The following is an 18,630-nucleotide window of genomic DNA, read 5'->3' as shown; positions in this document are numbered from 1 at the left end:
GTGTGCAGAGGTGAGGCACACAGTTCTCCTGCCTCATGACAGGGGGCGCTGGTGATTACAGAGATTCTTCTTGCGCCTCCTCGGGTGCAGAATAATAGAATTAGTGACATCAAACTACAGTAAACAGTGAGGAAGTTAAGTGCAACTGTCCAGTCATTTTTTCGTGTTGCTTGGCCTTATTTTCAGAATGGAGGATTACATATCTAAATTGAAATAAATAGAAAGACTTTTAAAACTGAAGAAAGATAAGGAAGGCTTCTACAAAGAAGGTATCGATGCCTTTCTTCAGAAGGGGCGGCGCATGGACTTCATTATAAGTAAAGGTAACACGATAATAACGTTTTTTTTTTTTTTGTTTTCTATGCTACAGTTTATATAAAGAATGCTGACATGACATTTTAAGCAAAACACGTTAACTGTTGCCAATCAAATGGTGAATAATAAACTACTCTGTAGAGTTCATACGTTTGTAAATCTGACTGTGATGACGTCAGTGCCTCACCAGCCATGAACCTCACCGTCATGAGGGTATTGGTTCCAATAAAATGCTTACAACATGTCTTCTATTTATTTTTCTTAATGATATAGATTTTAGCAAGCACCATGCAAGTTGACATGCTTGATTTGCTCCTGCGGGCCAATGATCTGTCCCCTGAGCCTTGAGTTTGACAATCGTTCATGAAGCCTATCAGTAACTATAGGTTGAATGATACAATTTATGCGTGTAATCCTATATTACCACTTATAAAGTACGAATACAAACTTCATTTTGGAGCATATTTGTATAATGTGGGCCGTGTTAACATGATGACGATAGGCTCTGTTGCCTCACGTGACATGAGCATCGCGGCAAAGCTCAATTCGATGCTGGACACATTTCCGCACTCAACAGTGTCGCTGCGCAGAGGAAAGTACAAATGAGCGTGCCGAAACAACGCTGAATAAAACTTTCCCTCGAGCATTCTACTAATTTCTTACGGAGTGACTAGCGTTTCACCGTCAACATGGTGGAGGAACCGTTGGTGTTAAACGAGGCTAAAATCAAGTCGGTGAGTCCTGAAATGTCACTTTAGACACTCAACAATTTGCAACTTTTACGTCACGGTTTTGGGGCCATATACACATTTTCTACGAATTCTTGAAATGAACATCCTTTGGCAAAAAGCATGCTCTCAAGAGTAAAATGCTGTTCAACGAAGTAGAAACCATTTCAGATCATCACATGAAGGAGGAGGACTAACAGTAACCAACACACATATGCCTCAAAAAATAAACTGCACTCATCCTGCTGGTAATTAGGCTAAATTAAATTCAAACTTGGAAGCTTTATTTGCTCCCAGCTATTTTTATGTGTTGCATTACTATTCAGTGTCTGTACATACATTGTGTGGATAAAATCTCAGCTTCAAACTCCGTGTGTCTCAGGATCAACTTCTAACATGGGAAGCGCGTTGAAAATATTGTTTAAATTCATAAAATGATATGGGATAGGGTCCATTATAGAAAGTGTGACTTTCCCAACTATTGGCGCATTTAAGAACCTTACCCACCAAAAGAACATGAAGAGCCAAAAGAGTAACCTGTAGTCCTTATCCCAGTGATGTCTGATTGATTGCAAGTTGAAACATTCATCAAATATTGTGAAAGTCGTTCTGTTTAAGTCATAGCTTTCGATGGAGTGAAAATACAGTATATTTTACATCGTACGACCATCATTTATACTCACCAGTGGTTCTTAGACAGTATATATACGAGCTTGTGGGGCTACAAACTACAACAATAGTTCCACAAAACTCTATGTTGGTGTAATATTTTTTTCTTAGTATTTAAGTCAATCGTGTTTTTTATGAATGAACAGTGGGAATTCAACACATTTTTACACATTGTCCATTTAATTTGACTGTGTAAAAAGTTGTTGCGTTTTAGACTTGGCTTCAGCACACACTCAGAGAGTAGACGATGAGTACATGTGGAATAAAATGTTTGTATCTATCCTCTCCTCAGAACCTCACAAAGTCACTGTTGGCAGTGGCTTTTCTGGCATCGTTCGGCAGCTCTCTGCTCTATGGGTTCAATCTTGCTGTAGTCAACTCACCTGCCCTGGTTTGTATCACTGCTACAGATGTTTTTGTCAGATTCAGATTCACTGGCACAAATAATTACTGTAAATGGGTGAAGCGCCAAACCATTTGTTGTTATGAAGACTTTCTTGTTATGGCCTTCCCTATCTGTGGCGATCTTCTTGGCCATCATTAAATAGTCATTCATTCTTTCATTCATTCATTCATTCATTTTCCGCACCGCCTTATCCTCACGAGGGTCTTGGGGTGCTGGAGCCTATCCCAGTCGACTGTGGGCATGAGGCGGGGGACACCCGGAATTAGTTGCCAGCCAATCGCAGGGCACACAGAGACAGACAATCACAGTCACACCTTGGGACGATTTTGAGTGTTCAATCAGCATGCCATGCATGTTTTTGCAATGAGGGAATAAACCAGAGAAAATGCACCGTCGCCTAGGGAGAACATGCAAAACCCACACAAGGGGATTTGAATTCATGACCTTTGCACTGTGAAGTCAGCGTGCTAACCATTCGACTACCGGCCCGCCTCCCATTAAATAGCCAAACGAGAAAATACAGTCTTCTGGTATAGTCTTATAGTTAGTCTAGTGAGCATGAAAAATGAAATAATTGGCTTCGTTGTTGTTTCATTTCAATGTCATCATTTCACTTTTCAGATGTTTTCATTTTGATTATTTTAATAATCCTTGGGGAAACCTCAAATGCCTCCCTTATGAACCAACACCACATCATGGCATTTGAAGCAAATGTGTCTAGAAGATGTATCTGATTGTCATGAGGCTTTGCATGGTAAATTGAAGAACACTTCCATCATGTGTCTTGATCAAGCCACCAACGCTGGATTCGATACAGTGCTCAGCCGGAAAGAGTTTAGAAATGTTACCCTTTTATCACATTCCAAGGCATGCATGCTTCCTGATTCGTCTATTGTGGGTATAATGTAGCACTACAATGTTATGTATTATAGGATTGACAGTATTTTATTATGTAGACTCTGGGTCATCACACCCATCATCATCCCATACTGATTACCTACTTCAGAGTCACAGACAATGTTCTCCCTAATTTTCAATGCTTCTGAGCATACACACAAACTCCCTGAGGCTTCGTTGTATCACATCTGACCTTCCCACGGACGCTACTCCCAGTATCATTCCAAAATGTGAGATAATTAAAAAAATGTTGCCATCTATATCTCATAATTGAGGTATCCATCTAATTGAGGGATGTGACGTGGACAAAATGAGACCAAATTTGAAAGAATGAGTTTAGGACTTTGGATTTTATTACACGTTATATGGTGTGTGTATATCAGCCCAAATTGACTTCAATTGAATTAACTACTATATCTAAACTTTTGTTCTCAATTTGTGTTTTTTTCTGTGGCAAAGCTAAACACGGTGAACCAGCTTCTTATTCTTATATCGTCGAGAACAAGATCCCAGAGAGCTGTACGTCATGCAATATTACAAATTGACACGCTTCTAACATGGTTCGGAAAAAGCTTTAACCATGGTACATATGACCTGCAGGATTTCTGATGCATTAGTTACACCATTGTTGTCCAAGCCACATTTTATTTTTACTGCTCACCTCAGTTGATCTCGACATGATAGACTACTTGACAGTAATATCAGAAGTTTTCTGATGGGCACTTAAAATGTCATGGTTCACAGGTGATATTATCCAGGCAATATTCCAGATTTACATTCTATTCAGTCAGCCCTGTGACTGGCAGTTGATAACTTCCGTTCCCTCATGGGTCAAATCGAATCGGCTCCAGCTACCCTGTGACTTGTAACTCTAAATACATAAATAAGTAGCGGTATAAATAGAAAGAGTAGGATGGAAGAATTGATCAGAAAACTGTAAGACAAGCAACATGCAAATTCTTTTTTCCCTTAATTTTACCGCTGCTTCGTCAGATTAAATATATTTCATGTGGTTTATCGCTGTGCTCTGTCCCTTCTTGGCCATTCTCAAGCAACATCAAATCATGTAGTACAGCCAGAGGCGTGGTGGCAATTACAGACCCCCCCCCCCCCAAGTGGCCAATCCAATCCAGGCCAACATAGCCCGGCTTCTTTACTTCTTTAATTGGCACATAAATACATTTATATTATTCTGAAGAAAATACATTTACCCAGATTGAAAAATAAAAAAAATACCAGTAGTCGTTTTTTTTGTTCAAGCAATTAATTGTCTCAGTCTGAACCGGTTAATTTTGAAATGATTATTTTATCTGGTTGTGGAAGAGAGCATTTCATGTTGGTAAAAAGTAAATAGACTGGATTTCTAATGGAATCAATTGATGATGCAGAAAATTTGTGACAACACAAAAATATTCTTCCAAAGATGAATGTCCAACCTTTTGGTTTATCATATAATATATAATAGCTTAATAATTATGTGTGATGTCATTTTTTTATTTCATTTAGATTTGACATGCGCCGTGGTCATACATTCTGAAATGTACTGTAGTTATTAACCAGCACTGCATACAATAGCATATGCTATTTTGAACAAAATTACATCAATTCATGTACAGTAAAGTCTCGTTATATCGATATTCAAGGGAGTACGAAAAAATATCGATATAACCGGGACTATCGATATATCCGACCCTGTTTGCATGTAATTTTCTCCGTGCGTGCATAGAAATAGTATCGATATAACCGGGACTGTCGTTATATCCGATATCGATATAACGAGACTTTACTGTATTATTATGTTTGTGGAATTTACTGCCATTGCATTGCATTGCATTTGCTGTAAAATAGTTTAGATGCTTTTATTATATTGTTGAATCATTTTAGCAGTGTCTGACTGAGTTCCTTTGAGGATATGGTGGTTGAATTTGATCAACACCATCTTCATATGTGTGCCATCCATGTGATGAAGCCTGTATGTTTTCATTTGAATGCTTGGTCAGATGATTACACCAGTAAGATGAACTTGTTTTCCTCCTCTAGTATATCAAAGACTTTTACAACGCGACGCTGCAAGAACAATATGGCTGGAATCCAGATGAGAGGCACCTCACAGTCTTGTATTCCCTCACTGTGTCCATCTTTGCGATTGGTGGAATGATTGGAGCACTGTTAGTCGGAAAACTTGTGACCAAGTATGGGAGGTGAGTGTGCTGGTGGCATAAATGCAAGTAGTAACAAAACTTTGTTTAAAAATCTTAAGCGAGTTAAAATGTGCGTGTCTGAACAGGAAGGGGACGTTGGTGAGAACAACTGTTCTTGTGTTTGTTGGAGGAGGCCTAATGGGCCTCAGCAGGTCATGCAGGGAGCCTTCCTTGGTCATCATTGGACGATTCATTGTTGGAGTACACTCTGGTAGGCTTCCCTCTCACATGTATGAACAAAAAGGAATACAAATTCTCAAAATATTAAGCATAAATAAAAGAAATTACACATCCTCTGTTATTATGGTGGTTTCATTCCTGCTTTGCTAAAAATCGGGGGTAAAAAAGAAATTGTCAAGATAACTGCAAATGTGCCCATTGTGGGACCATTAAAGGCTTTCTGATTCCAAAGTCAATTCCACCAAATGAAGAAGAGCAGGATTTGAAATGAAAGACGAGTGGTTAGTGTTTTCTCTTTCTGGAACAGGTATCTCACTCAGTGTGGTGCCAATGTACCTTGGGGAGATTGCCCCCAAGAATCTGCGAGGTTTCCTGGGTCTTATTCCAAGCATCCATATTTGTCTTGGGGTTTTCATCGCTCAAGTTCTAGGGCTCAAAGAGCTGATGGGAAAGGTATTGTGGCGTTCAGCCTGAGTGTACACTATATATGTTCATTTTACTGTACCCATGAGCTGGATCTTTCCTTACAGGAAGAGTACTGGCCTCTACTCATGTCCCTGATAGTGTTTCCAACTCTGATCCAGCTGATTCTGTTACCTTGGTTTCCAGAGAGCCCACGGTACCTGTTGATAGAAAAGGGAAATATTCATGCCACCATTGCAGGTTTGAAAATATCTACCTTCCACGCATCCCTTTTCTATCCCGCTTGTACTCATTCGGGTCTTGAGTCGGCTGGAGCCTTTCCCACCAGGCTGCGGGTGGGGTTACACACTGGATTTGACAGAAGCCGTTTACATATTTTCTGTCATGAGTTATTTTCCAAGAATTATGTCACGATGTGTCTCACATTGTCACATTGCAGTCTATTTCATGAAAAAAGTTTCTTCCACTACCGGATTGACAATCTCGTCCTTTCTCTAGCTCTCAAAGTATTCCGCGCTAAAGGCAACATCCGGTTGGAGGTGGAGGAGATGCAGGAGGAACAACGCTCTTTGTCCTCCATCCAGACTGTGTCTGTATGGGGGCTCCTTATGGACGTGTGTGTCCGCTGGCAAGTCATCACTATTGTAGTGGTCAACATCGGCATGCAGCTGTCTGGCATTGACGCGGTGAGTTGGGGAACGTTGGATTGACTTGCTGATGTTTGTGCAAAGGCTGTGCAGTTATTATGGCAGCTCCCTTCTGTGCTTCTCCTATTTGTATGTCTTCCTGTCTATACATCATAGTCCCACTAAGCAGGGGGTAAACAACTACGCCTCATTATCTTCAGGTCTCCTTTCTCAGTGCAGGCCCCCATTGGAGGGTTCACCCATGTACATGCCGTCAACACACTCCAGTTCTCACTGCACTGTGCCAGTGGATGCTGCAGGCATGCTGGTTCACGTGCTGGAATGAAATCCCAGCAGGGGTACACCCTGCTGAGTGTGCCAGTCCCACATGTTCCAGACTGACGCACCAGAACATGTACATAGTGTGTTTTACATTTTCAAGCGTTCATAAATAAACACATGCAAGTTCCATTCATTCTTCTATTTTTCTGTGCAGCGTATATTAGAAGAGTGACTGTTGAAGGCACTACAACCAGTATGCTTGCAAATGAAGCCTTTCAGTGTGCACTAACGCGCATGCCGGCATTTATGCTTCTACCGGTACTTGGGTACCTGTGCTCGAACTGTCACACGTCATGTTAAATCCTTTCTGTATGAATTAATAAATAAATATCTAATTCACATTATCACACACTACTTCAAAAACAATCTGACAAATACCACTGAACTATTCCCAAGACTGTTTTTAACAAATTTCGCTATAAATAAATACATCCACACAAGTAAATAGGACAGAATCTCACAGACAGGTAGAATATGCACGCATCACATTAAAAAAAAGACCCCACGGTGTGGCAGCATGAAACGTTATTCTGTCAGCAACTATTATATTTCGTAATGGGAGGTTCCATCTGCCAATTTACAGACTACTTTGTTGTTAATTGGGCGTGCTTAAAACCAGGCAGGGCATATGGGTTTAAAATATGAATGACATTAACTTTTTCATTTGTACTCTGCAGTTTTGGTATTAAACACTGGATGGTGACCTTCAATTTCATGATATTCACAGGAGTACGCAGCTCACCTTTCCCTGACAGGAACGTGATTAACTAAATCCAAGTGGAGCTTAGATGTTGTGTATTGAATTTAGAAGATTCAGCCGAGTGGTTGCAGGCAACTGCCGGGGGGCCCTCAAGGTGCCTCCCTTGTATTGCACATTGAGGGAGAACATCAGCCCAGGAGCATTTTGCACCACTCACTGTCGGTTCTTTTCATTCTGCTGCCACAGTGAAACTTGTCTAAAAGATGCAGTCCACATTTATTCATTTCAATTGGCAAATTATTATATTTGTATGGCATTGGTTTCATTTAATCTCCCAACGTTGTTTTCATTGAGATTCGAACATTCACACATGGCATTTTGGATTTGTTGCTTTATCAAAACCAGAACACTCAGTCACCATGTTGCATCAGCAAAATGTGATTGACAACAAACTATTTTCAAAAGGAGCCAATGTCATATGTTCCTCCAGATGATATGCTGCAACTCAAATGAATATGATTAATGGGTGATGGGATGCTGATGATCACTATGACAAATTGTATGGTAATGAGACTTCTGAAATGGCTGTGTGTTGTCTTCATTTTTACTGGTTCTCAATTTCAGATTTGGTTCTACACAAATGATATATTTAAGAATGCTGGAATTCCAGAGCCCCGTATCCAGTATACTACAGTGGGAACTGGAGCCATTGAGGTCATCTCTGGAATGCTGGGTGTGAGTACACACATGCGAAAAAAACCTGCATGTACTGTGTGTCATTCACAACCACTCACATATAAATGACAATACTATCATATAGGATGGTTCTTAGATACATTGAAATCGTGAATGGTTGACATAAACTGTAGTTAAATACAGACAAATGGATTACATGTTGTCTTTGAAGCCAGTTGATGACAGCTTCTTTGTTTCCCAACTTGCAGTGTTTTACAATTGAGCATGTAGGTCGGAGGCCTCTGATGATGGGTGGTTACATCTTCATGAGCATCTGCTGTGCTGGAATCACAGTGTCGGTCCTCTACCAGGTACACAGTCAGCCGATTTTTTGTAGTGTTTTTTTTCTTTTCATTTTTAAATCATGAACAGGATTTGTGGATCTTGCACGTTGTGTTGGATGATTCTTTTGCATAACTATTGACAATGCACATTTTACTCTACAAACTACCACTGTTTATTTCCGAATGATCTTGTGGCGCTATATTGTTCAGGGCTTTATGCCCCCTGGCAGGGTTACTCAGTGAAGTGTAGGGGCATATCGGCAAGTGTATCCATGTGGGGGCTTGTATCCATGTGGCCCTAAAGGCACAGCCTGGAGGGGCAGTGGTCCCTTGAGGTCACTCACTGTGCGAGGAGCCAAGGAGGTCCAGTATGCAGAGATCTAGGTGGTGGCCAAAGACTTTGTGGGTCGATTGGGTTATTTCAATGCTCTCATGAGCAAAGTCAGTGAGACCTGGAATGGCTCTTCAGAGCCCAAAAAGTGTCCTATTATTGGACTTTTGTGCTATTCACGGATTGTCCATAAAAATACCCTGTTCAACTATAAGGGGATCAGTATGTGCACTAATTTGGTCGCGGGATGGGTTCAGCAAGGCCATGGAGCATAACTTGTTGATGACTTCAAAGAAATTCTGCTTCATCATCCATCAGCGGCCGAAATGAGTTTCCAGGCTCTACCTTATCTGTAAGGTGAGACGCTCGGTTGTCTGGGAGTCGAGCCGCTGCTCTTTTGCATTGAGAACAACCAGATGGCTCGGGTATCTCGTTCGAATGCCTCATGGGGACCTCTCTGGCGAGGTGTTCTGAGCATGATACATTGTGAGGACGACCTGAGGCACGCTGGAGTGACTTGTCTCCCTGCTTTCCTGAAAACGTCTTCGGATCCCTAAGGCTTAGGATGAAGTCTGGTCCTTCCTGCTTAAGCTACTGCTCCTCTGGCCTTGACCTTGAATAAACAAACTAGAATGAATAATCTTAATAATCATCATTGTTTTGTTTATTTATTTTTACTTCTGCTACAAATCAAGATCTAAAGTGAATTGCTTTGGATAAGTTGTAAAAGCTTTTTTTGTACTTTCCAGTCATTCAAATATATAATGGATGGACATTTTAATCAATGTATAATAATGATATAACTTGTTTGACCAATCACAGGAGCATCTGCCATATATGCGGTATGTCAGCGTGGGCTGCGTGGTTGGGATTATTGCTGGCTTCTGCATTGGTCCAGGTGAATATGAAATTCAAGCTCCAATGACTGACACTTGTTTCCCTTTCTTTGTTTAAAGGTTCCTCTTACTGTTGAGTAATGCCCGTTACTTTTTACACTTTGGTCAATGACTTAATAAAATCAATGTTCAACACAAATAATATCATATTTTGAAAGGAATATTGTCCACTAATTGCACTAAGCAGTAATTACTGCACACATTCATATGACGTAGTTTTTGTTTTAAAGGTTAAGCCAGCACATATATTATATTTCAAATATTATCTATGCAGCCCCACTATTCAAAACACGGTATTCTGATTGACATTGCATTCATAAGAATTAAGCAGCAACATTTTTTTCCCTCCCATACAATGCCAAACACGGCCACAGTCACCCTGCAGAAAAGTTCTGATTTTCAGCTGGTCGATATTGACTGGAAAATATCTGATTTTTAAATGTTATTTGTTTCTAAAATCAAGAGTAAAAATACGTTGTTTTCTTATTTTCAATCTCTGTCTATTTACCGCTATGTAAAAAGTTTGAATTTTGGGCTATCAGATGCAATGAAAATATCAGTAAATCCATTAGAAGCATGAAGCTCGTTAGTAAAAACCCATTAATTAACAATTAATTAATTAATTAATTAATTAATTAATTAATGTCACGTTTAAATTTGCAGCATTCAATGCATGGAGGGAGGGGTTGTGGCTTGTTGTCCAAAAATTACAGTAATTGTAATTGCTGATAGATAAACTTGATATATTTCTTTGATGAAATATTAACTAACAGAAGCAGACTGGATTGTTCAACAAGATCTTTGATGGTGAGCAGATGCCTGAAGAATGGAGACGATGTGTACTGGTGCCCATTTTTAAGAACAAAGAAGATGTGCAGAGTTGTACTAACGACAGAGGAATAAAGTTGATGAGCCATACAATGAAACTATGGGAAAGAGTAGTTGAAGCTAGACTAAGAGCAGAAGTGAACATTTGTGAGCAGCAGTATGGCTTCATGCCAAAAAAGAGTACGACAGATGCAGTGTTTGCTTTAAGAATGCTGATAGAGAAGGTCAGAAGGAATTGCATTGTGTCTTTGTAGATCTGGAGAAAGCGTATGACAGGGTGCCCAGAGAAGAGCTGTGGTATTGCATGCAGAATTCTGGAGTGACAGAAAAGTATGTCAGAGCGGTGCAAGACATGTATCATGACTGTAAGACAGTTGTGAAGGTGTGCTGTCGGTGTGACGGAGTAATTCAAGGTGGAGGTGGGACTTCACCAGGGGTCAGCTCTGACCCCAATCTTATTCGCGATGGTGATGGAGAGGCTGACAGACGATGTTAGACAAGAATCTCCTTGGACCTTGATGTTTGCAGATGACATTGTAATCTGTAGCGAGAACAGGTGGCGGAGAAGCTGGATGGGAGACAGTGCCACTGAAGAAAAGACAGGAAGCAAAGCTGTAGGTAGCAGAGCTGAATATGTTGACGTTTTCTTTGGGAGTGACCAGGTTGGATAGGATCAGGAATGAGTACATTAGAGGGACAACTCATATTAGAGGCTTTGGAGAGAAAGTCAGAGAGGCCAGACTGAGATGGTTTGGACATGTCCAGAGGAGAGAGAGAGAGAGTGACTATATCGGGAGAAGGATGCTGAGCCTTGAACTGCCAGGCAGGAGATCGAGAGGTAGACCGAAGAGGCGGTTTATGGTTGTTATCAAAGAGGACATGAAGGTAGCTGGTGTGAGAGAAGAGGATGCACAAAACCGGGTTAGATGGAGGACACTGATTTGCTGTGGCGACCCCTGTGGGGAAAAGCCAAAAGGAAAAGAAGAAGAAGCATTTAATATGTAAATCTATTTATTTTTGTGGGACAATCCCACAGTACTGCCTGATGGTGTGGTATAAATAACGATTCAATAATGGGTCCATGCAACACTGGAGGGAGGTTGACTGGATCAGCTGAAACTCATATGGCTTCAACCCACAAGGTTTTAGGGCAATTTGCTAGTCTTGTCCTGTACGCAAGGTAACACTGCCTCCTCCTGGTCACAAAGGCGACATCATCTCCTCCCTAGCTCCTTCTCGCCTGCACACAGATATTGTATTTCATTAGTCTTGTAAATTAGGAAGTCTTAAGCCACGCTACATCCATTCCCACAGTCATTTATACAAGAGAAACAGTTGAGTGAAGTGAATTAAGAGGCAATCATTTACTACATTGGGAGCCATGTAGAGTGGACCTGCGAGGATGATGAATTGGGGAGAATCCGGCACACACAACGTCATTCGTCAAGCAGGCAAAAATCTATACTTGAGTGCACAGACGAGAGTTTGTGTTGCCGCAATTAGACTTTTAATGGCTCATTGTTCATCAGCTCGGCATGATGAATGCCGCTTCCATCAGACTAAAGCCTGCACGCACCATGACGCCTCCCATACATACCGCAGATGTTGACAAATTATGTCCTTGTTATTAGCTTGACAATATTAAACCTTCATCTGCGCAATTATCATGCGCAGATAAGGAGGATGGCATTTGTAATATTTAGAGCATCAGGGAGAAAATTCTCCAACATTTTCACTTAACAATGAAAGATTATGCATTTAAACCCAACAGATAATCTAAAAAAAAATCCATACAAAAAAAGTACAGTTATTCTTGTAGTTTGGTCTTTTTGTAACGCGACATACACACTGTACATACCATACATGCTATGGAAAACCGTCTCAACAATTAATTAATCTTCCTTGATGTCTGTCCTATAGCCCGCGTGTACTAGAATGCACTTTGTCCTCACGTATAAGACAATTCAGCTCACTCTTAGAACAACTGGGGCATACCAGGAGAATAGAAAAAAATAATTCCTGCAGTCGTTCTCCTAATGTGTTTATTGTCTTTTACTACTTATTCTTTCTCCTTTTCTCTTCCATTAATAACTTTGCTGCTGTGAATCAGCAATTTCTCTAATGTGAGACAAAGAAAGTTTACTGCATATCATAACTTGAGAGTAAATGCAGATTTCACAATTGTAATCGAAGTCTAAAAACAAGCACTAATGATTGAACAGTCATTCTAAAAACCAACCCCTGAGCAACTAGAAACCTGTTCCATAATTGTATTCATTTGAAAAGTAGGTGGCTCAATTTTTTATGCTCTACCATGAGTTGATAAACACACCTGGATGCAAATACTCTGAAATGAAAGTTGGACTTGTGAAGTTTTGTCTCATCTTCACCTTTTGACATGTAAAACTGCATACAACAAAAGCAAAGTTCACTATTGTAATACTTTGGAAGTGGGTATTAAGTGTCCTCTGAGTAAAAATACAAATAAAAAAGCCTTTAATAGTCCCACAATGGGGTAATGTGCAATCTACAGCAGAAAAATTGAAAGGGGGTTGAGGGGGGGTTGAAAATAAAAACAGTTTTGCATGCACAAAAATGTTTCGGAAGAGAACTGTTTGCTAAAGAAGTGCTGTCAGATTGAGAAAGTTGTCATTTTTCACAATCTCCTCTAGCTGGCGTGCCCTTCCTGATCACCGCAGAACTGTTCAAACAGTCGCACAGACCAGCGGCCTACACCATGGGAGGTTGCCTCAACTGGTTATCTAACTTCACCATTGGCTTTGTCTTCCCCTTCCTTGAGGTCAGAACACTTTTCCGCTTTTAACTATTCATGAAAAGCGTGATCAAAACACAAAAACACATTGACTTTGTTCGTCCGACATCAAACCACCCACAAAAACACAAGTAATTTGTAGCTGGTATTTTAGGTCTCCGTTCACAGGTTCCAACTACATCTGCCTCACAGTTATAAGGTGTGATATTACTTAATACCAAGGGCCAACACATGGATACACACTTGTGTATTGACTCAAATGCGTTATTACTAAAAAGCTATGTTCATCCATGTAAAGACACTGATGAGTTTAACAACTTTTCATAGTAATTATTAACAATGATTTCAACTTTGTGGGGAAATCAGGGGTATAATTTCACTGGTGAGCTGTTTTTACGATTTCTGCTAACTAATTTCTTGAGGACTCACACATTTGTGACCCTTGTTTTAAACTGTTCAGTCTTGATTGTTAGTTTCTGAAAATATGACCACAATTGGTTTACCATGAGTTTGACGCAAATGTGTGATGTATTTTCCTATTTTTCATGTTCACATACAAATTTGAACACCCCATAGGTTTGTATCACCAAATGTTCATGTGCGCTTAGTGAATTCATCAAAGGAGACACACTTGATACATTGGTACACCCACCATTCAGTCAAAATCCCAAACAGGCACAAGATCGCATGCGCTTGCACAAAAATTAAAATGGGCTAACATTCCCTCATGTCGCGTCAATGTAAATAGTGCCATCCTACATAATAAAAGGAGAAGACAACTCTTTTTTACAGTCATATATTTTATGTCACCCCACCAGTCTAGACAGTATTTTCAATAAGACTTGTTGAATATAAATGAATCGGTAAAAACCCCACCTGTTTTCATCCATCTCCATTCTGCTACCTGTTGTAAACTGAAAATCGAGTTCAGCTTGTTGATGACACATGATCAAACCTAGGAAACTGGTGCTGTGATTGCTGTGATTGGTCATATCCAGAGCCCTTGGGCACTGCGGTGTAATTTTGTGGCAAAATAAGATAGATAAAATCGGTGGATTTGCTGCTGAATTCATATTAGGCAAGCACAATATTGTTCAGAATCAGAATAATTAAGAATGGTAGGGATGCATAAACTATTGACAAAAATGTTTGACTTCCCCTTTAACTTTGACCACGAAGGCTTAAAGCAACATTTTGTCATATATCTATCTCATGCATCTGAATTAACATTCTTGTTTTCAAAGTGCAAAATGATGACAAATGTATTGGGTCTTATTCATCTGTATGAAAGTTTTCTTGGATTGTATAGCCTCTGGAGTAGGTTCTTTTCTTTGTGTTAACACATTTTGTTAAGGCTCCTCCTTTTGTTGGAACTCAGTATTGCAAAACGATTGACTGGAAACACAGAACACACATGTGGTTAATCGTTCATTGAGGTCTTGTATGATATGCTATCTTCTGTGACGTCCATAGTCAAAACAGTGATTGATGCATGCCCTGCATTGAAAAAAACTATGAAAGACCCAACTCATCTCTTTTTGAATGACACTTTTACTCGAGCTGCAGCTGTAACAAAACACTTTCCAGAGCACACAGTATTAAAATGCCAATAATACCGCTTGGTGGTATACATTAGAAAGTGACAAAGAGATTCGTTCCTCCATATGTGCCCTCCACAGCTGGCAACTGGGCCTTACTGTTACCTCATCTTCTGTACAATCTGCTTGGGAGTGGCCGCCTACACCTTCTTCATCATCCCTGAGACGAGAAACAAAACCTTTATGGAAATCAGTCAGATGTTTGCCTGCAAGAACAACATCGTTGAAGAGGAGCTGACATCCAACGACAGTATGAAAATGTCTCCCATGAGTGGCTATGGGACGCTGGGCCATCTGGATGTGAAGTAAGAGGTGGGCCTACTCACTTTGATCCCATGTCACGGTGGCAGAGGGCTCAACTCGTGCGACTGCCCTTCTGTCTTAACAACCAACGTTTTAAGAGAATCTTCCTTCCAACGTGTGAATCCAAGGACACGTGACAATGCGCCATGAATCAAGCGTCCAAGCATTTTAATTGGCCATTGGTCCAGGAACTTGGTTCCGCGGCCCTATCTGAACACATCCCATGACCGTTCATCAACCTTCATATCACATGTGCAGAATCCCTCAAACGGAAAATGTCCACTCCAGTGTCGTTGTATGAGTGCCTTGACAAGACGCATATTTTTTCCCTTCATGGCTCACAATCGAAATGTGATGTTTGTCTCTTTTTATTAAAGAGGGACGGATATTGTGGCTACTGTAGTAGTCATTTTATGCCTTGTTATTTATCAACATGCCCGTCGGCGGCGTACGGTGTGTTTTGGAATACTTTGTGTAAACGAATGTGTAGTCAGACACAAGGAGAAGTATTCAATAAAATTAAGAATTTATAAGCCATTAATGTTTCAAATGTTTTACAACTTTTTGGCCATTCTCTTTTTGGTGTCTATTGCCTGCGGGTCAGCATTATTGCTTAATAATGCTCCATTTCAACAATTGTAGAATTTTCTTATTGCTCCTATTCATAGCTGGTCAGTAGACATTTATTTATTCATCAGCTGTGAAGCTAATGAAAATGAATTGACTCGTTATCTCAACAATAAATTTAAAAAAACAATCCCTGAAGCTCTCAGAAAAATCTTTTTTTTTAAATCCTCAAAAATATTCCAGCTCAATGGATAAAACAATGCGAATAATCCATACAGCCCACTGGAGATTTGAGTTTGAAGTCATACACATGTATGAGAATCAACCATGTTGATCTGACAAGAGCACGGGACTGAGACATGAAATGGAAATGTCCAGCTCTGCTTCACATTGTGTTGCGCAACCTTGCTTTCTCACAGTGTGTGACAGCTGCCATTATCATAAATGTGCTCGTCTGCAGCCTGTATAGCAAATGCACCATGTGTCATGTGAAGTTGATAGCCATACAGAATGTTGAAGGAGCTCTCTTGATCTGCCTTTCGGCTAGTTGATCCATCTGTCATGCCCCCTGCGAAACAGCGGAACGAGACAAAAAAAAAATCTTGTCACATGCTCCCGTGTCCAGTTTACACAGGGAGGCCTGAAAGTGCAAGACAGTGGACAAACTCTAGCTGGCGTTAATCAAAAGGGTCCACAAAGTATTCCTTGTCACTCGGGCTACGCGCCGTATGAATCTGGATATCACGAGAGCATTATGGAACACGTGAAAGCACACATGCAGGCCTCTGGCAGACCCAGTCGATAAATCAGACAAATAGCATCACAGGCTGGCGCAGGAAGAAGTCCAACATATAAAATGCTCTCCCACACAACAAAGCCACACTCACTGTGTAATTAATTGCAACAAATTACCTCTTCCTCTCCCTGCCCCCCTTACCCCCATCTCCACTCCTCACGCTGCACTAACGAGCACACTCCTCGCTCGCTCGCGTGCGTGTTTGAAGAGCACGGGCACGTGCACATGCCTGCTCTGCAGCCTTCATAAGTGCCTTAATGTGGCTTATTGCGGTGCGCGGTCCCCTTAGCCGTGGAAATATTCGCGTGACGGATGTGCTTTGTCGCCAGCGCTCCCCAGCGGAGGGCCGCCGCTGTCAGGGAGGAGATGATGACATTAACAGGGAGGCAAGGCGATGACAAATGCCTGTTATCAGCGAACGAGGCCGGTGACAAATCGAACGGCAGAGCCCAGGCAGCCGCGGCGTGGTGTAATAAAAAAGAAGATGGATGGCGCACCAAGACAGAGCCCGCGTTAATGCGATTTCCACTGCTCTCCCTGACTCCCAATTAAGGCTGGGGGGTGTCGTGAGAGGAGATAGACTGTGTGTCTTGTGGATGAGAGTGTCTCAGGATGGAGAAGCATGAGACACGGAAAAACTCAACACAGGCCTCCGCCAAGGCTCTAGTCGCTTCCGTTACCAGCGTAGCTCGCTAGCGTTTGTGACACCCGCCATTTTGGCAATTCTGAAGCAATCGTTTTCTGGGTTTGTTATGCGCCTTCTGTGGAATGCCATATTGCGCAACGGCATTTATCCAAGATATCCAATTCACAACCTCTGTACTGTGAGGTTGACCCACAAACCGCTGGACCACCGTAACCGCTGGACCACCGGGCTGCCCATGACCATAAACAATCTGCTCTAATTAAAGAATACTTAAAGAATACTGCTCTAATTAACGAATACTAAAGAATACTACTCGGGTTGAAAATGAGGGGCACTTTGACCTCACATTTCACAGGTAGTGAAGAGGATTCCTGCTAGTTAAATCTCTGTTATCTGTTTCATTACTAGCTGCTGCTGTGTTGCCGAATAATACATCAAGATACATGCACCAAAGCAGCTATTTTTCCAGCTCTGGCCTCTGTGTGTGTGTGTCTGGGTGAAACAAGGTGGTGGTGGTTGTGGACCCCAAAAAAAAGCAGACACGGTTGTATCACTTAAATTCAGCAGGAGCAAAATCTCAAAAAACAAGTCATCAAAACTAGAAAGATTCCAAAGTATCAAACAAAACCCTGCGTAAAACATGACAGGACGATACAGACCTGACAGGGTGAAACACACAATGACCCGACACTGAGTGGTCGTGCCGGGAGTCCTTTTAACTGCCACTGATTAAAATGACCAATACCTGTGCAGATGCAGGCGGGACCCTACAACGCCACTCGTTGGTCACGAACCGAAACGTGACAACATGGAGTTTGCATGTTCTCCCCAGGCCCGTGTGGGCTCTCTCCAGGCAAAATCATGCATGGCCGAGTGATTGGACACTTTAGTCGTGTCAGAGCGGACGGTTGTTTGTCTATGTGTGCCCTGTGATTGGCTGGCAACCAATGCACGGTGTCCCCTACCTAGTGCTCGAAAATGGCTGGGAGATGCGCCAGCACCACCCTTTATTGTCCGGAAGATGAATATCTACCAATCTCACGATGCCTATTTCTGTTGTTGTTATTCAGCGTTTCACTGCATTTAAATACAGTAAAGTCTCGTTATATCGATATTCAAGGGAGTCCGAAAAAATATCGATATAACCGGGACTATCGATATATCCGACCCTGTTTGCATGTAATTTTCTCCGTGTGTGCATAGAAATAGTATCGATATAACCGGGACTATCGATATATCCGATATCGATATAACGAGACTTTACTGTAGTTCCTTTTAAAATAACAAAACAGAATAATGACATTATAATAGCAATAAATCCATAAAAGTACATTCTTTCATCAACAGAAAAATTCATTCCATTTAAAGCTCCCTCCATTTTTTTTT

General features: G+C 41.1%; 1 protein-coding gene across 1 annotated transcript; it reads left to right on the top strand.

Annotated features, from left to right (window-relative positions):
- Positions 1-884: 884 nt before the first annotated feature.
- Positions 885-15,924, top strand: slc2a15b (solute carrier family 2 member 15b). The gene is made up of 12 exons (XM_089005876.1): positions 885-1,049; positions 2,005-2,103; positions 5,056-5,216; positions 5,303-5,427; positions 5,704-5,849; positions 5,927-6,059; positions 6,318-6,505; positions 8,112-8,222; positions 8,432-8,533; positions 9,660-9,735; positions 13,234-13,361; positions 15,014-15,924. Exons 1-12 carry the CDS (start codon positions 1,005-1,007, stop codon positions 15,239-15,241), a joined length of 1,542 nt encoding a protein of 513 aa, XP_088862002.1. The 5' UTR covers positions 885-1,004; the 3' UTR covers positions 15,242-15,924.
- The last annotated feature ends 2,706 nt before the right edge of the window (positions 15,925-18,630 follow it).

This window comes from Hippocampus bargibanti, linkage group LG10, assembly GCF_051943395.1.
Source record: "Hippocampus bargibanti isolate YZ-2025 linkage group LG10, ASM5194339v1, whole genome shotgun sequence".
Lineage (NCBI taxonomy): Eukaryota > Metazoa > Chordata > Actinopteri > Syngnathiformes > Syngnathidae > Hippocampus > Hippocampus bargibanti.
Note: the sequence above shows the minus strand (reverse complement) of the source record. Positions and strands in the feature narration are given on the sequence as shown.